This window comes from Parastagonospora nodorum (assembly GCF_000146915.1).
Source record: "Parastagonospora nodorum SN15 chromosome Unknown scaffold_4, whole genome shotgun sequence".
Classification (NCBI taxonomy): domain Eukaryota; kingdom Fungi; phylum Ascomycota; class Dothideomycetes; order Pleosporales; family Phaeosphaeriaceae; genus Parastagonospora; species Parastagonospora nodorum.
The window spans coordinates 942,511-961,954 of record NW_001884552.1 but is presented as its reverse complement, the minus strand read 5'-3'; the positions used below and the strand labels follow the sequence as shown (position 1 = coordinate 961,954).

Sequence of the window (19,444 nt, the reverse complement as noted above, 5' to 3'; positions counted from 1 at the left end):
ACCAAGTCACCGATGACCGCGGTTGGCACACATGACATCGAGAAAACGCATCATGGAGATCAACAGCTGTTATGGGTTACTGAGAGCCTTGCATTCCTGCGCTTCCTCGACGTTTTGTCGGTGAACACGTTGCGAGCAAATTTAGGACTCCAGCAGGTAGGTACGTCAGGCATGATCCACCACTAACCCTGAAGCGAAGCCTCAGCCCTGGTCACGATCTACATCGACATGATCGATTCGCTGCTACTCCTCATACCAAGGCCTCTGCTCGAATGTCGATTGTCTGTGCAGGCTCGATCGGGATATCATCCTGGATCATCGGGATTAACAAGCCAGCCTCGTACGAATGCAGACCAAAACCTTCCTTTCTACGCGAGCACGGAGAAGGTGCCGCAACTACGCTCCATAGCCCGCCAAACCATAACAACGTTCATCGAAACGGTTGGCCGCAGGCGCTAACCCCGCACTCGCCTGCATTAGCCTTCACGCCAAGACGTAAGCCCCCTCCAAGCGCACGGCCTCCTGCACCCCACATCCGACCATTTGATGTTCTCCCACGACTCAGACGTCAGTGCCGCATGCCCCCCGCAAAATGCGGGGAGCTAGAAGTGTGTCCTGCCGCAGCTACATGAGCTCCAAGAGCTACCATCCCTGACCCGAAATAGAGCTCGAGGTGACACAACATTGAGGAAGAACATAGAGCTTGCATCTCAACAGCTTCGATACATATTACCTGCTGTTGTAGATGGCCGTCACACGTTGTCTACGTGGGGGTCTTATTCGTTGTCCAATTCGTACAATGCTACATCTCACCATCAATCTAACAATATCGATCTGGCGTACAGTCTCATCTGTGCTTCTCCTTGTTCCTAGGGTTTCGGATCTGCTGACCTCGTGCAGAAGAAGTGGGCCTCCATACGCAATTCAGCATTTCCCCTCAAAAGTACCGGGACACTCCGTCTGTCACTATTCGGTCCATCGCTTCATGCTGCACCCTGAACTGTCACATACTTCAGATATGTATCCTGTTGCTAGAACGAAGATTTGCATCATAAAGGCAGCTCCAATGCACACCTTGTCCTTGCCATTGTAGACATTGCTGGTGGAGAACGAACATAAGGTTGGACGGGGCCTGTCGCCCTCATTGGATACGCCTCTTCTCCGCATGTACCAATTCAGCCAAGTACCATGCCTGCTCACGAATCCCTGATAGCCTTTATCCAGTACCATTGCACTGGTAGTTCCTCACCCGGATATATTGACCAATAATCCCGAAGCTACCTCCTCAACCGCCATGCCTGAACCCCGTAGATGGCGCAGCACATTTGCGGACCCGCAAGAGTCTCATACGCCAACCGTGGCATTGCGTCTAGGTTCCTCCACATTCTTCACCAAGACAGGGTAGCTATTGGCGTCCACTTCTGCTCGCTAGAGTAGCATGCATGAGCCTAGCACATAGTATGCTCGCCCCTCTTCTGGATATGCATAATGCTCAGATCGGATCCGTAGGATGGCGGCAAGTGTAAGCTGGTACGGGTTTAGACGCTGGATCTCGTGGAAGCCGAATACCCTGGTGATGCGGGGTTTCACAGAATAAAGGAAGCAGATGCTGCTTCGATTGATGATCATGCCCAGTTGACTTGCTCTCCTGCGGTTTATTCTGTCTTACTCAAAAACAAATTGATTTTGGCTATACTACTTCAACTTCAAGATGGTGATTCCAGACGAGGTATGTATATTTCTCTCTTCGATGCACAATGTCTAACAGACACAGGTTGATATCATCGTGTGCGGTGGTGGATCGTGAGTTCATCTACGATCTCCAAGTGAGACATGTACTGACCCGAGTAGATGTGGTTGTGTCGTCGCCGGCCGATTGGCCAACCTGGACCACAAGCTCCAAGTCCTCTTGATCGAGGGTGGAGAGAACAACTTGAACAACCCATGGGTCTTTCGTCCGGGTATCTACCCGAGGAACATGAAGTTGGACAGCAAGACTGCCTCCTTCTACTACTCTCGCCCATCGGAATGGCTCGACGGACGCCGAGCTGTCGTTCCTTGTGCACACATTCTTGGCGGTGGATCTTCCATCAACTTCATGGTACAACAAATTGGTTCGGACACTGAAAGCACGGAACTAACTGTGACTAGATGTACACCCGCGCTTCGGCCTCCGACTATGACGACTTCCAGGCCAAGGGCTGGACTACCAAGGAACTGCTTCCTCTTATGAAGAAGCATGAGACCTACCAGCGCTCATGCAACAACCGCGATCTCCACGGCTTCGAGGGACCCATCAAGGTATCGTTCGGCAACTACACATATCCTATCAAGGAAGACTTCCTTCGTGCGGTTGAGACGCAAGGTATTCCCGTCACGGACGACCTTCAGGACTTGGAGACTGGCCACGGTGCTGAGCATTGGCTCAAGTGGATTAACCGCGACACCGGTCGACGATCTGACTCTGCGCATGGTTACATCCACAGCACACGGTCTGTGCACCAGAATTTGCATCTGTTGACTAGCAACAAGGTCGACAAGGTATGTAAATCTCAATGTAATGTTTAAAATGACCAGCACTGACCATGACCAGGTCATTCTCGAAGGCGACCGCGCTGTAGGCGTCAAGGTCGTGCCAACCAAGCACCTTTCAAACTCAGAAGTTCCGTCCCGCATCATCAGGGCTCGCAAGCAGATCATTGTATCTGGTGGAACTCTTAGTTCGCCTCTCATTTTGCAGCGCTCAGGTATCGGTGACCCAGAGAAGCTCCGCAAGGTTGGCGTCAAGCCGCTTGTGGACCTGCCTGGTGTTGGACTCAACTTCCAAGACCACTACCTTACGTTCGCCACGTATCGCGCGAAGCCACACGTCGAGTCTTTCGATGACTTTGCACGTGGTGACCCGGCGGTCCAGGAGCGCGTCTTCAACCAATGGTGAGCATTAGTACACAAGATCATCGAAACAGTCACTGACTTCACACAGGAACATAAACGGCACTGGTCCACTCGCCACCAACGGCATCGAAGCCGGCGTCAAGATCCGCCCCACGGAAGAAGAACTCAAGATGATGGATAGCTGGCCGTGCCCCGAGTTCCGCTCGGGCTGGGACAGCTACTTCAAGAACAAGCCCGACAAGCCTGTGATGCACTACTCTGTCATTGCCGGCTGGTTCGGCGACCACATGGTAATGCCCCCTGGCAAGTTCTTCACCATGTTCCATTTTCTCGAGTACCCCTTCTCGCGCGGCAGCACGCACATTGTGTCGCCCAACCCGTACGAAGCGCCCGACTTCGACGCCGGCTTCATGAACGACAAGCGTGACATGGCGCCCATGGTCTGGGGCTACGTCAAGTCCCGCGAGACGGCGCGCCGCATGGATGCGTACGCCGGTGAAGTCCAGGCCATGCATCCATTCTACGCGTTCGACAGCCCTGCGCGCGCGGTGGACATGGATCTCGCAACGACCAATGCGTACGCCCTGCCTGGCAATGTCACGGCGGGCATTCAGCATGGCAGCTGGACGATGCCGTTGGAGAAGGGCAAGGCGCCCGAGCCCAGCTGGTTGAACTCGAACCAGCAGGAGATTCACCGCGACCTTCACTACACCAAGGAGGATATCGAGCACGTTATTAACTGGACTAAGCGTGAGTTATTACTCTTCGTGACGAACGAGGTTGGATATAGATGACTGACATGCAACAGGCCACGTCGAAACTACCTGGCACTCCCTCGGCACGTGCTCCATGGCTCCCCGCGAGGGCAACTCCATCGTCAAGCACGGCGTCCTCGACGAGCGCCTGAACGTGCACGGCGTCAAGGGCCTCAAGGTCGCTGACCTGTCCATCTGCCCCGACAACGTAGGCTGCAACACGTACAGCACCGCGCTGCTCATTGGCGAGAAGTGCGCTGTCCTAACAGGCGAGGATCTCGGATACACAGGTAGCGCGCTGGATATGAAGGTTCCAGAGTACCACGCGCCGCGCGAGATTGTTGGCTTGTCGAGGTTGTAAATGTTGGTGGTCGTACAGTCACTCATTGCGATTGTTGTGTCAGGACGCGTCGTGTATCGTTTAAATGAGAATGTATCATGGATTACAAAATGAGTAACGTGCATCTACTCGTAGCAGAACAACCCGCAAGTCGGAACTACGTTGTCATGACAGCCGTACTAACGGTATAGCCACGACCCCAATCGTTTTACAGTTCTTGCATTGGCTGCAATTTCAGCGCAAAGCCCTCGAATAAGAAGAGAAGCTAGATTTGTATTAGGGCATGACAGGGGCAACGCTGTCTTGTATTGATTTGGCAGCATGTTAAAACTGTACAGCGCCTCCTCACAATCAGCAACCGATTACCGATTTAGTGCCCTTTTGAAGCGCGCCTGGCGCTAACATTAGATCTCCAGTCTATCAAAGCCCCGCTATTGCCACGTCACAAATCGCAACGCTCGGTACATGGGTACAAGTGAGTGCGCGTCTCTCAGCTTTTCCAAAGTGCTATGCAGCAGCGAACATACTCACTCACATCCCTGTTATCGTGCTTCCTCTGATCCTTAACTCTTTAAAAAAAATTCCGGATAAGCTCTAAATCCATTCCTCTGCACATTTCACGGATGTCTTGCTTGCATGTTGGCAACGAGCCGTCAACAAGGATAATCTGGTCGGCAACCCTATGATTCTCAACTACCTTCAATAACCCTGCTTGATCAGCTAGTATATGTTGATCAATGGAAAACTCGGACGGGCATGAGGGAACAGGCAAAATCCTCTGTTCAAGATGCCAACACCTCAACTTGAGACGCTTTCTTGTTGAGCACGAAGATCCTGGTCCTGTCGAGCTTGGAGGTTTCCAAGAAATATCAGAAAGAGAAGATTGCTTATTCTGCCAACTCATCATCGCCGCATTGAGCGCCCATTCTAAAAGTTACTGGCAAGGGAAGGTTTATCCGGTTGAGAAATGCAACCTAGGCAGAATTTTGGGCACTTCAAGGACTTCCAGACTTGTGACATGGTTCGATGCCACGTCCTCAACTCTTCCTCCGGGCATTTCTGGACACAGCACCACATATGGGGAGATTCTTCTGGTTGAGCAAATATCTTACCGACGACAGGATGTGCAAGTCGGAATCGCACGACTTGTTCAAGAATCTCGGACAGACTTCTCATTGATTCATAAGTGGTTGCATACTTGCGAAGAACATCATGGGCCAGTATGCAACTTAGAGACATACAGTCCTACCTACATTAGGTTGCTCGACTTGAAGCGCATGTGCCTTGTGAGCGGCTCCCGAAAATACCGCTACTTCACGCTTAGCTATGTCTGGGGAAACATGGTCACGTTTCAGACAACGAAATCTAACCTTTCTGAGTTAGAAGAACACGGTTCAATCTTGCGTTTGAGAGATAAGTTCCCTCAAGTCATCAAAGATGCCATATCTCTTGTTTCCGCACTTCAAGAGAGATTTCTTTGGGTTGATGCGCTGTGTATTGTGCAAGACGATGCGACAGACAAGCGAGCTCAGATCCCTCGTATGGGCATGATCTACAGTCAGGCTGCGGCAACTATTGTATCCTTATCTGGAAAAGATGCTAGTGCAGGACTCCCAGGTGTAAGAGAAGAATCGCGACGAGTCCGACAATGCTCTGTCACAATCAGCCCGTGGCAACTTTCTGCAAAACTACCAGAACTCTCTGTTGCTCTACAGAAGTCGAAATGGCATACCCGTGCTTGGACTTTCCAAGAAGCAATCCTGTCAAAAAGATGTTTGTATTTCTCAGACGACCAAGTTTATTTTCAATGCCAATCAGGCTACTATACGGAAGACTGTCATGGAGATCAGACTCGACATGAATGGGGCTCTGGATTCTCCAATCCGTTCAAACAGAAAGTCCCCGAGAGTACAGATTCCTTTTTTTCGACCTTCAATGTGTACAACAATCTGGTCAAAGGTTATTCAAGCAGACAACACACATTCAACTCAGACTCTCTGAATGCGTTCCAAGGGGTCTTATCATCATTCAACACCTTATATGGATGGCATTTCCTTAGTGCTCTACCAGAAGATGTCCTCGACCTCGCATTACTCTGGAGGCCTATGGTCACCGCAGATTTACGACCAAGAGAGTCGTTCAGTTGCGCACGAGACGCAGCTTGCAGGACACCAACGTGGTGCTGGACGTCTTGGATTGGCGATATCTACTGGGACGACTGGCGCATTGGTTCCTATGCCGGAAGTACGATATCCTTGCAACCGGCGGTTGAGCAATTCATCATTGCAACCCCTGATGGATTTCGCGGCACTCGCAAGTGGAAAAGGGACACCGACAGTGAGCGATTACAAGTGACTTTGAACGACGCGAGGAATTACATGAACAAACATAAAATCAGCTGGGACGAATCTGACAGAGAAAACAATTGCTCTGAGAATATGGTGCTCCTTTTCAAGGCATCTGCAATCGACCTCTCAAAACTTTCAATTCATTTTGAATCTAGTCATCTTGAGATCCATCCAGAGTTGTCCAACTGGGCAAAACGAGCCCGCAGACACAACGCATGGATATTTGACGGTAACGGTCGACATTGCGGGACTCTTCATGGCCTTTGTTCTAATTGGACAAACTTCCACAATCCACGTCTTTGTGAGCTCATCCTTCTATCTAGTTTCAGCCAGAAAGAAGTTATGCCAGAAGACATTGATGCGCATCGACACAGTCTACCACTTGAGTACCCATCAAGTGATGACTATTACAATGAAATGTATGACATATCCCACTACAGATACATGGACTCTTGGGCTCAGAACATCTTGCTTGTTGAATGGAGTGGCAACCTCGCTAGGCGAGTGGCTATTGGGCAGATCCATGTTGACGCTTGGACAACTCTAGGGAGCGTCACTAAAATGATAGCACTCGTTTAGATTTTCCATAATTAGATAGACATGTTCTGCGCTTTGGTGATTGACCCACGATTCACTAAGGCAGGGTAAAGTCCCAAGAGTTTCTTTGGGTCAAAGTCAAGCAAATCTGTACATTGTGGCGCCTTACGTATCGTTCACGCTCGATGGGAATCAGGCATTAAAACACTTTTCTTTTCTCAATGGATCAGTGGTGATGATCCTGAAGAGGCGGCTCATGAGTACTGATCGTGATGAATATTGGTCCATAGTGGCACGCTCGTGAAAAGGTGACGGGCGTGGCTGTGTGTCTTTATGAGAGGCTTCGCATCGTTTTAGGGGTTGTCGCCGTGTTGCGTTGCGCGCAGCGGAGTCGTAGGACTTTCCTGTAAAGTTCGTAAAAACTTCTTCGTTGTCGGGAATAGCAGAGATGCGAATTATTTTGCCTTTTGGGCCAAGCTACAGTGACGTCGGGTTCTTACCATCATCTATGCCCTCAGCTGTTAAGCGGACAGTCATGGCGAGGTCCCTGACCGACAAAACAGGTCTCGGGTATGGTAGAATACGGTATTTTACCAGAAGATCCTGAGCTGTGTCAGTGAGGGTTGGTGGCGGCTCTGATTTGAGAACGATGGTTAGAGTTACCACTCGACTCGTGATCGTCCAAGTATTAATCGCCGCCCGCATTCCAACTGTCTACTCTGCCTTTTTAGCGATGCTGTTCATTATTTCAGCTTTAGTAAAGACACTGCATACGTTACAATCACAGTACAATCTTATTACTACCCTCGCAGTGCGCAATGCAGCTTTTACTACAAAGAACGATCGTTTCTAAATCAGGCAGGAAGTCGCCTACACAGGCATGAATTTTCTATACGCTTATTATAGAGGGTTTAGAAATAGTCATAGCATGTAACTAGAGACTGACAAAACAACATTTAAGGCGCGTGTGGAAACGCATTTGCTGCAAAGCTGAAGTACCTACAGTTTGTTCAGTTACAGGGGTTGTTCCGCTGTAGGTAGATGCACATTATACAATCATCCCTTTACAAATTGGGTGTATCAATAAGAAGTATGCCTCCGCGCTATGTTTCGTGTCCTGTGCGTTCGCATGTGACGTCTGTTTGCTGTCCGTGCGTCTCAATGTCTCTTTCCTGACCTTCCTCTGCAGGGCGGACTGTTTGGTACGCATGTGTGTCATGACCTGAACGCCGAGCGCCCAGACACAAGCTGAATCTCATTCCCGTCAGACAAGACGCTGTCCATCATTCATATCGAAAAATTCGTCATCGCGCTCGGCGTATCCCATAACGCATCCCATGAGAAGTCAAACGCATTAGGATCCAAAATATCCGAAAGGAGAAATGTCGTGTCGTCGAAATTCGGTGGTAGAGTAGTCGGTGGCTCCATTGCTCCCGCGCCATTAGGTATTATGCTTCCGTTCATGTTAGCCAGCTCAATCTCAGATGGCTGGGGCAGCTCTCGAGCATTGAGCGACGCGATCCGCTGTACTGGCTCCGCGCATCTCTCGAGCGCGTAGATCGCAATGTCCCAGTCGTAGTTATCTCTTGCGTGTTGCATGTGCGCGATCACGCGCTCAAGCTTCGAAACCATGTCGTTGCGGATTTCAGAATCTTTTGTCTCGACCGTACAGCGCAGGGAGACTGTGATGGCGTGCACCAAGATCTGTGTGGCGTATGGAAGCCAGAAGTCCTGGAACTGGCTTTCGCCAAGGCTCAGTACAAAGTCAAGGATAGAGGACGATGCGAGACGTAGTTGTTCCATGCGCGCTCTTCCGAGACTGCCGTCGCCGTCCAGGATAGCTGATCGGAAAGTTACACGTGCAAGTATCAGCCGAATGCTCAGAAAGCACAACCATAACATCGAAGATCCAGCGCGCTTTGGCAAGGGCATCCAGCTCGGCAACTGAGCCTCCATATCTTCCAGCTGCTTTTTGAATCTCGTGACTTTTCGTGCCAGCTCTTCCCTATCCGGGTCCAATTGATAAACCAACGGCAAAATGTCGCCCAGCAGCTCTGTCAATTCGCACAAGTGCACAAAACATGTCGTCGCGTGCTTTTGTTGAGGCGTTGAGCGCGCTGAGATCAGGCTGCTGACGGTTGGTCTGGGAACGTCATAGTAGCCTTTGGAGATGTACGGAGGCGCACCATACGCCATGCTGGACCAGTAATCTGTTATTAAGCAGCACCACCACAGCCTTACCCGCACTGACTTCTCATTCTCCGTGATGTTCCATTTCGAAGGGTCGCGATGCAAGCCGAACGTCTGTGCGAGAGATATCGTGCGCCCGCATAATGTGATATTTCCGACAATGGAAACAGACGGTCTTCCCATTTGATCGAGCACGGCAGCTTGAATGGTCGGCATCCCAGGACTCAAAAAGTCCTCAAGCGTTGCGGAAATACCCTTGTTCCACACATAATACGTATCCGGTCTTGGATGCATTTTCAGGGTTTCTGAACGCGTCCATAGTGGCGATCCCAAGGCATAAATGACACACATGAGGTTATTTGGAACTTTTGAGAACTGCCCTGACCGTAAGAGATCGCAGGTCTCGTCGTCGAGAATAGGGAAGTGGTAGTGCACGTGATTGAAATACAGTTCGACGACTTCGCGTTTGAAAGGACCCAGAATCTGTTCCACAACCTCACGCTGCTCTCGTCCGCATCCCGAGCCGGGGGGTAAACCGGTACGAAATCTTGGAACAGATGTGTATACGACTGGATCGTTCACATCATGGCGCAAAGTTTGATATTTGGATGGTTCCGAGTCCTCACCGCCAGGATTGCGATGTTGTGAGATATGTCGGTTGAAGATGTCAACGTCCTCCGCCAAATGCGGTGCCAACATAATAGACGCAGAGGGATTAGTACTTTGCTTGTGCAAGATGGGCGCTGAGCGTGGTCGCGAAGGGCCTTCCTCGGGTTCGCTGTGTCGTCTTCGCTTTGCTGGTCTTCCGCTTCCGCCATCTTCTGTTGGTGAATTGTTGGCAGTTGTACTTTCAATGTACTGGCATTTCAAGCGCCTCTCTCGACAAGACAGACACGGCTCTCCGGGAATGTCGATGTGGCATCTTATCTTGCGCGAGCGACATCGGGTGCAGGCTGGGACTTTGTGACTCCTGTATGGCCGTGTTTGGATGGGCGCAGCGCTAGCCATCGAAGCTGATGTCCTAACAGTGTCGCCTGGTGAGCATACAGAGGAAAATATCTGATAATGGCAGTTAGATTGAATATGATAGGTGCGCCTTGCAGGGCAGGAAAGATGGGATTGGATGCGGTTTGCAGAAGTTGGCTGGAAGCTTCGGCTAAAACTGCCCCACTAAGATGGCGCCTTCCTCAACTGTACCTTGGGAGCACTTCGTCCACTGAAAGTACTGAAACCATCGTGATTTTTCAGGGAGTATTCCAGTGTTAAAACTAGCATGGCCTTCCATTTGTGTTCTTGCGATGCGACTGCTTAATGATGCAAGGTGCCCGTCAGCTGGAGTAATATTGAAGTAGAGGACTTAAACTCTTCCGTGTACTTGAAAGGAGCTTCGCAGACTGTCAAGATGCCACATGTTTGTGGTTGCTCATGGAAAGCACGATTAGACTGATCATAGCGAGCGGGCGTTGAGCGGATCATGTCACTAGTAAGGTGTGTTTGTAATAGTATGACTTCCTGTACGCGACTGCGGGGAAGCGAAATTTTCCGTCTCGCTCAGAGCACTACATTAGGATAGCAGCGTTACCACCCTCACAATACGTACTATATATTGATTCTAATTTGATTTTGACACATCTCAGCTTACCTGACCAACCGATCGTTTGATCGGATCCGCCCTCTTGGCTTAGTGGTAAAGCGTATCACTAGTATTGCATGCTATGATAAGATCGCTAGTTCGATTCTGGCAGAGGGCATCTTCTTTTTGAACTGACGACGAACCGGTCAGGATGCGCGATGGACGCGCGACATTTTTGGATGATCGACGGGCATTCAGCGTCGTTGTTTCACCATTTTGTAAGACTTACACGCCATCTTTTTGGATGGGGTACTGATGCAGATCTTCTCGGCATTCAAGCAAAGAACTACCAACCCGTACATTTCGCAGGACACAGGTTGCCACACAGGGGCAAATTTACTGTCGTGCGACAGCCTCGGAAGCATGAATCAGCAATCTTCTCGTGATTGAGCTTCGCAGACGTGTTGTGCACCGCCCTCGGCTCCAACCATATAGCGTTATTGTGCTGACGATCCCCGAAATTGCGACTCGTTCTTCCACCGGCTCGAAGAAGCAATTCAGGCGCTCACCTCCAACGACGAGCCTTGCAAGACAGCTTGGTAGCAATTACCGGCCCCATTTCGACACCCTGGTACGTCATATATGTGACATTCTCTTTGATGGTGCTCATAAATAACTGTCGACCTGGCGACTGGGACTGGAATGCTGTGGCTGCAGCCGTGATGAGTGCTACGTTCAGCCACAGCACAAGCTGGTGGATTGAAACAGAGGATGAGCTTGTCTGGACGGCGCCGACAAGCCTTCTCATCCGCGCAGAGGCGCCGATAACCCTCGATAAGGGGTTCCTGGTGGTGCTTCCTCCAGCGCAAGCGCGCGAAAATAGCACGAGCTCATCAGCACCCGCAGTAAGTTAGATGAGTCTGAGTCGGCCAATCAACGGCCGGTGCCTGAATCCTAACGTGCCGCCAATACCGAACGGGGTTAAAGGAGAGATGAACTGGGCACGGCCCCGCGAGTTTGTTTGGTCAGGCACGCCGACGTTTCGAACGCGGGTTGTCCTCTCAGCCGTGTCTCGTTTCTCGCGCCTGCCTTCGCTCGCTCTCCCGTGCCTTCACCACTACCTCACCTAATTCTCCCACCCTCTCGCGGCCGTGCTGTGTTCGTCCTTCGTTCATCGAGCGCAGCCAGTCTCGCAAGTCACTCTTTACCACCACACCCATTTACATACACTCCTTCATGTTTAGTACCTAGTCACGATCACATTCCACGACAATCGAGCCATTCAAAGCCCAGCCCGAGACTGCGCATTCCTTGCAGCCTTCCGACCTCCCTTGAGCCTCACTTGCCACGATTGTAAATATCCGCCCGTCCTCTCTGTCTGCGCATCTACGTAATCGCATCAAACAACTACTATTGTCCGGACGCGGGTGACTTCGTTTCCCGGACCAACAACTAATTTCGCCGCTGGAATCCTCGCCGACCTAACTTCTATTACTTGCGACACCGGATTCGACTCTCCAGTTGCGCGACACCACACACAGCATGGCGCACCACCACAACCATGCGCACCTTGTGCGACGACAGAGAGACGACGACGATGATAATGGCAACGCTGTGGTCGTTACAACTGTAAAGGTTGTGACGGCACCCAACACCTACACCGTGCCTGTTACCTTCGTCGGTCCAGACGACGACAATGGCCCAGCAAGGATCACTCTCGGCCCGCCAGCACAGCGCCCATTGCCGCCCAGCACTACCAGCGCTACCAGCAAGGGAGACACAAAGGGCTACGAGCCAAGCCAGCTGAGAGCGTTATCAAGCCATCAATCCGGCCTTCGTCAGCAAAAGATAGCGCGCAACAGAGCACCCTCATGGTCGCGACCAAGCCGCCAACACCAAGTCTGGCCAACGCAGCTGGGACTCTTGCTGCCTCTGCCTCTGCTACTATCTCGGCGGCTGCTTCGGCAGGCTCGTCAGAGGGCATGTCTGGAGGAGCCAAGGCTGGTCTAGCTCTCGGTATCTTGGTGGGAGTTGGTGCGCTCCTCGTGGGCATTTTGCTTGTGTACCGCCGCAAGAAGAACCAGATGGCTCCGACCAAGGACGACGAGAAGATATCCATGCATAACGCGCCCGCGCCACCGCCTCCCCAGGTGCAATTCACTGCCGCTCCCGCAGCCCCAAGTGTACGGACTGAGCGCACCATGTCCACCGCGCCCCGTCTTAGTCTGAGGCCTGTCACCCAATTCGATCCAGCTTTCGAGAACGGTAACAAGAGTGGAAACAACATGCTGGGTGTCGCCGCCGCTGCACCTCTTACACCGTCCAAAGAGCGTGACCTTCCGGACCGCCCAAGAAGCGCTTGGGAGCGACCCGGAGCTGCTGCGAATGTGCCAGCTGCTGAGAACCCATTCAGCGATCCCCACTCTGGTCCTCCTTCTGCCAATCCGTTTGGAAACAATGCCGCGGTCGATGCTTCCCAGTCCAGGATCCCAGATTCGCCTCCCAACGCCTCTCCATTGCACTCCACCTCGCCCAGCACCGACTTCGCCAACCCCGCCCCTGTCATCGCTGCCGCAACTGCCATGTCTTCTGCACCACCTGCCCAGAGCCTCCCTGCGCCACCTAGCATCAACGCTGCTTCAGAGGGAGTACCTCCCAGCCCCGCTTGGACCGAAGATCTGCCTGCATCGCCTGGCCCTGCCCCTACCGGTGCTCTTCCTGTTGCTGGTGCTCATTCCAACGGCCCTGCACCTGCTCCCAACAACGTCCATCGCGTCCAGCTTGACTTCAAGCCGTCCATGCAAGATGAGCTCGGTCTCAACGCCGGTCAGCTCGTCAGGATGCTGCACGAGTACGATGACGGCTGGGCGCTCTGCATTCGCATGGACCGCTCCCAACAAGGTGTAGTTCCCCGTACTTGTCTGTCCAAGCACCCCGTCAAGCCTCGTGGTGGTCCACCTCGTCAAGCACCGCCCCCAGGTATGCGCGGACCTCCCCTCCGCTCTCCCATGGGCCCTGGCGGCGTTCCTCAACCTCGTCCGCTCTCGCCCGGCAGCGGACCCAACTCGCCTCATCCATCTGCCAACGGTCGCATGTCCCCTTCTCCTCACGCCATGAGCCCCGGACCTCGCCAGATGTCCCCTCAGATGCAAGGACCTCCTCGCGGCCGATCCAACAGCAACGCACCACAGCAAGGCCCCCCTCGTGGACGCTCGAACAGCAACGCACCGTATGCCGCTCCTCAGCGCTCAATGTCTCCCGGCCCGTATGGCGGCGGACCCCAGATGGCTCCTCCCCCGCAGATGGGCCGTCCCAGATCGAACTCGGCAAACCAGGCTGGTAACATGCGACGAGGCCCCGCTCCGGCGCTGAGTCCCATGAATCCCAACGCCGGTCCCATCAACCCTGGCGCTGGTCCCATGCCTTCGCGGAAACCCGTCCCTGGCATGGCTTTGTGAGCGTACTGGCTCGATATGAGTCTTGACGAGGATATGTTTGCGCATTTCCTTTGTATTTGTCCGTCATCTTTTCGAATACCTACTTGCTTTTACTTCTCCTTCTCGAAGCATCACTCCTCCTAATTTGGGGTAGCACTCAAACAACGACGAGTGGTGCCGGCTTCACTGTTTATAGCCTGAGGCGCTCTCGACCTGATCTAGCCATAGACCAGGTCAGGACGTTCTCTTTTAGTTGATAATGTCTTGAAGATATTTTGGAACCTGTCCGTAGGGAAGGTCGGACGGATAGGCTGGATCGCATTTCACTCTTTCTTCTTTGCCGGCTGAGCTTGCTGCATTTCTAAGCTTGTCAATTGAACTTGGCGAAGGACTGGGATTTTGAAATCTGAATTGAAAATGTTGGGTTTGGATATGGATCCACTTTTGGAGGTACTTAGGTTAGGTAGGAGAATTCATGAGTACAACTGAACTTTCTCGTCTGCCTTGCGTGTCGTGCGTTCTTTCAATTGCCAAGCGTGATTCTCATCTTTCTCTACTTGATTTGTAAACTTTCTCCACCAGTTTCGGGGTTCTGTGAGGAGTATGCAGCGTTCGACAATAGTGAAAATATCCGAGCTTTCAGCGGGAGGATTTCCACCTTGCAAGAACTAAGGGTATTCACACAATTGAGTACGTTCCACTGTACTGGAAAAGGAAGCGCATAGTGTTAGAATCGGCGATGCGAGCACGATGGCGAAAATTGCCTTGCAAGGCACGTGGTTTGAGCTGCGTCTTGTAACATTTAGGGTTTGCACACGTAATAGTAGGTCGCGGCAGCTGCCGAAGAAAACTACACGACAGTGAACTTCACGTTGGTTCTCCGTCTCGAGTCCCCGTGTCGACTCATGTCCCCGTGGCATGCAAGGGCGGGTGTCGACAGCATGGATGGGAGCGCAGCAGCGAGGATAGGAGCGCAGCAGCGAGGATGGGAGCGCAGCAGCGAGGATAGGAGCGTAGCAGCGAGGATGGGAGCGCAGCAGCGAGTATAGGAACGTAGCTGTACTTACACTGTTAGGGCCTAGCAGATAGCTGTACTTACACTGTTAGGGCCTAGCAGACGGCCCGAGTCCCGGCGTCTGGTCGGCTTCCAGCGCCCCCTTGCAGCTTTTCGCCTTGAAGCTGTTAGACGTAGGATCACGGGTATCTCCCGGCGCCGTGCTAATGGGCTGCCTGAAACCCTTCGCCTACCGTTCTTGTTGAATAGTCGGAATACACTAGGAGAATCTAACCTTGGCATAAGCAGCGTCCACGCTCGGTTGTTCAATCGACCAGGTCTACCAGGTGCTATGAGCTTTCTCGCCAGCACAATCAAAGCGTAGCTTAAATACACTGCCCGCGCCTCATCGTTCTTGCAATGTACTTTCATACAAAGGTCGAGACACGGCCGCTTTCAAAACCAATTTCTATTTCAGTTTTCAAACTTCAGCATCATCAACTATTTCATCGTACTCCTTTATCAGTAACGGTTCTTGTACATTTACCGTTCTGATCACCCTCAGCCTGCCCGATTACACCTGTATCCGAGCACTTCAATCCACACATTATCCACATCTCCTGAAGGCTTCTGGTGCTACCAAACCATCGCAACAACCCTCCCCAAGTCTTGTCGACATGGTCAACAACGGTACGAGATTGCTTCTGCTTAGATGAGGGTGAACTATGTTACGTCCCCATACTGATCTGTAGAATACACAGATAGTGAATCATCCCCGAATGGTGCATCAGCGTGGGCCAAGGAAGCTATCATAGCTTGCACAACCCTCATTCTCATGGCGGCCTTGCCTGGCTTAAAAAAATCGTACAGGTGGACAGCTCGAAGACTGAATATAGCGCATCCAAGATTGTGGCGAACGCGAAGAGAAGCAGTGGATGGTATGTGCTTCTCTACGCGACTTCGAGAGTAACAATCGGTCTAACGAACTAGTGGACACGGAGCTTCTTCCTCTTCAATCCTTGTCCGACCATAAAGGCTGGGCCGGCATGGCGGATGTGCGCCGCTATCAGCAAGATACATATACGTCTAATATACGGATGCGACGCGGTCCAGCTAGAAGACGTTCTTTGTAATTCGCATGGAATCGGAAAACATACACAAGTACAATTGCATGTTGCCTCACATAATTCGGTGGGTAGGAGATTTACTCTACAAAACGCCTGCTTCTCATTGTATCAAAATCTGTGTCTGGGCGTAGTCGCCATAATCGAGCTGGAGTAAGACAAACCTGAATGCGGTCATCGCATGCTGTATGAATCTAAGCTACGAAAACTTGACACTTCACCGAAGCCCGCGACTCCGTCACAACCAGCCTGAAAGGAGAACGTCGTCCGAGTACCAATATCTATATATGTACTATCTGTTTTGTCCACTCGACGCTTTTAGCGATGCAAGTCCCTTGAGCTTACTTCGACGCGACAGCGCTTGTACCATGTTCGCGGGATAAAGAACCACCTTCCCCGCAACTTTGGTTCTTACTAGGGCCATTAAATTATCAAAAAATAGAAGCGGAGAATCCATTGGCTGAAGCGCAATGTTCCTCCGTGTGCCTACAGGCTTTAGCATTGCCACTGTTGACGCTTCGTTAGCCTACACCGAGTACCGCAACCATGCGCATTCGGTGCACTGGTATTCTATCCGTTGCGCAAAGCTTTTTTCAAGAGGTTCCCATTTGTTACCTGAAGCCAGAGCTATATCTAGTCGGCCATGAACTGGTAATGCAAACTCGAGAAAGTCTTCCACTTCGCAATGTACAAGAATTTCCACTGGACCATTGCAACAACTGACAAACTTTCTCCATACACAATGACAACCAACAGTACGTAATTAGGCCTAACTGGTGCGGCTCCACGTTGAGTTCACCAGGGCAATGCTAACATAATAAGCCACCTATGTCCTTCCCACCTCTCCTGTCAGCTCTTCTTGGTCAAAAGAGGCTATCCTCGCCTTGGTGGCCATCATCATATCGCTCGTCATGTCCGGTCTAGGTTTTCTCTTCAAGCATAGGTTGAAAACGTTCTTTCCACCCAGGCTCAAAAGACGCCGGTCGGTTAGGGTCACACAAGGTGCGTCCAAATAGCTGGTGAACGAGCCTTTAACTGATATATGCAGATATTGAGCTCGCATATGGATCCCACACCGATACAAGTTGCGAATGGGTGGATATAGAACGGATCAGAAGGTATCAACAGGATACATATACTTCGCTCCTCCATACGCGGCACGGTCCAGACGGTTCACAAAAGTGAGAGACCTTACTGAGTGGATGATGGTCGTGGAGTGACCAGGCACATATATCGGCGCACGCAAGGCTGAATGAATCAGGTAGTGCTATTCGCGAGCGCCTGGCGTGGAGAACAACAAAAAGTTTTGCAGATTAATAGAGGCAGGAAATTGTAATGCACTTCATGTCAAGAGTAACGAGCATTGTCTGCTCTTCTGGTGGTTCAGCGTCAGCAATGGTATCAGCCGCATGTACACATAAGGGCTGACCATCAGGGCAGGCGCAAGACGCGACCTCAGCCAATTTCATCCTCTGCTGATAGGTAAGACGAACGCGCCAGCCTAGCCGCCGTTTGAAAATTTTGCGCTTGAGAGTTCTATGAGGCTGTTTTGACCATCACGATCATTAACTTGTATATGTTGACCGTGGTCGCGTTGAACCACACTTTCGCTTCATATTCACTCCCAAAACTCGCTAAATACAACTCAAGCCAACAAGCATAAGCAATATGTAGGGTTTGGATAGACGTAGGCTCAATATTGTTGGTATGCTAGGACTGATGGTTTCGCAACAAAGAGGCGTGAAACCGGCGATTGCATAACCCTACTCGAAGGCCGCTCTGTAAGTAGGTAGATACACTGTAGACTTACGCTTGACGATGGGCGTGATGGAACACAGCCTAGCTTTCTACAGTAATTTTTAAGTCGCAGTGCAAATGAAGGTGGGTATGGAGCTAAACGCGGCCTAGGGCATCGAGGCAGTGCAATACAGCCAAGCTGTGAGACCTACAACAAAGTCGATCAAGACTGGATTTAAAGCCATCGCACTTTTTCTTGCATTGATCTTCTATCTTTCCAACACAGCGTTTGTTACTCTTCAGTGCTTAGCCACGATCCACTGGACCACACCACTACGTTACAGGTCCATGACCTCTTGAATCACCTAGCGAACGAACACATCCTATAAATTTTGTGATATCCATCAAGACACACTGAATATACAACAAATAGCGCCCTGATACTAAGCTTTCGGTTCTCCAACTTGGCGGATTTATCCTCCATTGGATAGGTCATCATGGATGCAAATGGTACGCAGCTCTCTTTTCCCGAGTCCTTTTGAATCAATTTGGACTCAAAATATTCAAGATACCCTATCCCAGCCAACTCCCAGTGGAAGGAGCTCTTGGTCCAAGGAGGCTGCATTTGCTTGTGCAACTATCCTTCTCATGGCTCTAGGACTGGCCATCAAATACAGACGCGAATTGCGGGACTTAGTACACTCAAAGAATCGGCCGTGGTTAAGATGGTTCCGGAATGGTAATTGAAGCAACTAGATGTACGTCGTATAGCTGTGGCTGACAAAATTAGACAACATGTTTCTTCTGCCACGTCGGAGCTCCGGGTACAACAGATTGGGTTGAGTTGAAAGTTGTTCGACAATCGCAACAACTAAAGTATACGTCTGAGATGAGTGGGCGCCGCGGTCCAAGATCTACGCCTCGCGGTTGATACCGGACCTTGATGTCCTAGATGATTTGCGAGGGTGGATGACCTTGTCAAGTAGGAAATGAAAATAGCATAACTAGAGGCTTGATATGCATACATTCCTGGGTTTGTGATTTGGAACAATTTCTTGCAAAAACTCATGCGAGAGCATGCACTGACGGAACCCTGGCAGAGGATGATATCTTACTTGATGAAGGCCGGCTCGAGTGTACAAATTAACGGGACGCCGCCAATATGAGCTTACCCCGCATGATCCAACACATCGCCGCCCCAGTGCATCTAGTTAGTGAGACGGTAGGAGTTCAAGAGGGACTGGAAGTGCCGCCAAGCCTTTTCCTCCTCCAGATGGACGAGGAAAAGAGCTGTGGCGGTCTAATCATGCGCCAAATCTTCGGCTGACTGAACTCCTGAATTAGCTAGGACCCTATTTGAACTATCGCGGCCAAAATTGTACGCACCCAAGTCTTCGGCGAGCAATTCATTGCCGTTATGTATCGTGCTCTCTCTAAGAAAGCTCTCGCCTGCTTTCGTAGCTAAACCTTGGGTGAGCAAGGTACCGCCGGTCTGAACTGCGCTCTCTCCGGGA

The 19,444-nt window shown here is 51.2% G+C and overlaps 10 protein-coding genes and 1 non-coding gene across 11 annotated transcripts; 9 read left to right on the top strand and 2 right to left on the bottom strand.

The window, feature by feature from the left end:
• Positions 1–12: 12 nt before the first annotated feature.
• Positions 13–459, top strand: SNOG_03030 (hypothetical protein; the record flags this gene model as incomplete). The annotated part of the gene is made up of 2 exons (XM_001793567.1): positions 13–160; positions 200–459. 2 exons carry the CDS (start codon positions 13–15, stop codon positions 457–459), a joined length of 408 nt encoding a protein of 135 aa, XP_001793619.1.
• A 1,193-nt stretch (positions 460–1,652) lies between these two features.
• SNOG_03029 (hypothetical protein) lies at positions 1,653–4,101 on the top strand. The gene is made up of 7 exons (XM_001793566.1): positions 1,653–1,729; positions 1,775–1,803; positions 1,852–2,101; positions 2,152–2,541; positions 2,594–2,934; positions 2,984–3,645; positions 3,704–4,101. Exons 1-7 carry the CDS (start codon positions 1,712–1,714, stop codon positions 4,009–4,011), a joined length of 1,998 nt encoding a protein of 665 aa, XP_001793618.1. The 5' UTR covers positions 1,653–1,711; the 3' UTR covers positions 4,012–4,101.
• A 1,101-nt stretch (positions 4,102–5,202) lies between these two features.
• Positions 5,203–6,917, top strand: SNOG_03028 (hypothetical protein; the record flags this gene model as incomplete). The annotated part of the gene is made up of 2 exons (XM_001793565.1): positions 5,203–5,210; positions 5,249–6,917. 2 exons carry the CDS (start codon positions 5,203–5,205, stop codon positions 6,915–6,917), a joined length of 1,677 nt encoding a protein of 558 aa, XP_001793617.1.
• A 150-nt stretch (positions 6,918–7,067) lies between these two features.
• On the bottom strand, positions 7,068–7,412 carry SNOG_03027 (hypothetical protein; the record flags this gene model as incomplete). The annotated part of the gene is made up of 2 exons (XM_001793564.1): positions 7,068–7,279; positions 7,376–7,412. 2 exons carry the CDS (start codon positions 7,410–7,412, stop codon positions 7,068–7,070), a joined length of 249 nt encoding a protein of 82 aa, XP_001793616.1.
• Positions 7,413–8,162: 750 nt separating this feature from the next.
• SNOG_03026 (hypothetical protein) lies at positions 8,163–9,071 on the bottom strand (the record flags this gene model as incomplete). The annotated part of the gene is made up of 1 exon (XM_001793563.1): positions 8,163–9,071. One exon carries the CDS (start codon positions 9,069–9,071, stop codon positions 8,163–8,165), a length of 909 nt encoding a protein of 302 aa, XP_001793615.1.
• Positions 9,072–10,735: 1,664 nt separating this feature from the next.
• Positions 10,736–10,816, top strand: SNOG_16711. The gene is given in 2 exon segments: positions 10,736–10,771; positions 10,781–10,816. It is a non-coding gene; the product is annotated as a tRNA-Thr (tRNA).
• A 544-nt stretch (positions 10,817–11,360) lies between these two features.
• On the top strand, positions 11,361–11,973 carry SNOG_03025 (hypothetical protein; the record flags this gene model as incomplete). Its single annotated transcript, XM_001793562.1, has 2 exons — positions 11,361–11,543; positions 11,890–11,973. The coding sequence occupies 2 exons, from the start codon at positions 11,361–11,363 to the stop codon at positions 11,971–11,973; spliced, it is 267 nt and encodes an 88-aa protein (XP_001793614.1).
• Positions 11,974–12,180: 207 nt separating this feature from the next.
• SNOG_03024 (hypothetical protein) lies at positions 12,181–14,096 on the top strand (the record flags this gene model as incomplete). Its single annotated transcript, XM_001793561.1, has 2 exons — positions 12,181–12,441; positions 12,501–14,096. 2 exons carry the CDS (start codon positions 12,181–12,183, stop codon positions 14,094–14,096), a joined length of 1,857 nt encoding a protein of 618 aa, XP_001793613.1.
• Positions 14,097–14,825: 729 nt separating this feature from the next.
• SNOG_03023 (hypothetical protein) lies at positions 14,826–15,124 on the top strand (the record flags this gene model as incomplete). The annotated part of the gene is made up of 2 exons (XM_001793560.1): positions 14,826–14,870; positions 14,903–15,124. The coding sequence occupies 2 exons, from the start codon at positions 14,826–14,828 to the stop codon at positions 15,122–15,124; spliced, it is 267 nt and encodes an 88-aa protein (XP_001793612.1).
• A 1,754-nt stretch (positions 15,125–16,878) lies between these two features.
• On the top strand, positions 16,879–17,378 carry SNOG_03022 (hypothetical protein; the record flags this gene model as incomplete). The annotated part of the gene is made up of 3 exons (XM_001793559.1): positions 16,879–16,948; positions 17,016–17,195; positions 17,242–17,378. The coding sequence occupies 3 exons, from the start codon at positions 16,879–16,881 to the stop codon at positions 17,376–17,378; spliced, it is 387 nt and encodes a 128-aa protein (XP_001793611.1).
• Positions 17,379–18,427: 1,049 nt separating this feature from the next.
• On the top strand, positions 18,428–18,677 carry SNOG_03021 (hypothetical protein; the record flags this gene model as incomplete). Its single annotated transcript, XM_001793558.1, has 2 exons — positions 18,428–18,440; positions 18,499–18,677. The coding sequence occupies 2 exons, from the start codon at positions 18,428–18,430 to the stop codon at positions 18,675–18,677; spliced, it is 192 nt and encodes a 63-aa protein (XP_001793610.1).
• Between the last annotated feature and the right edge of the window lie 767 nt (positions 18,678–19,444).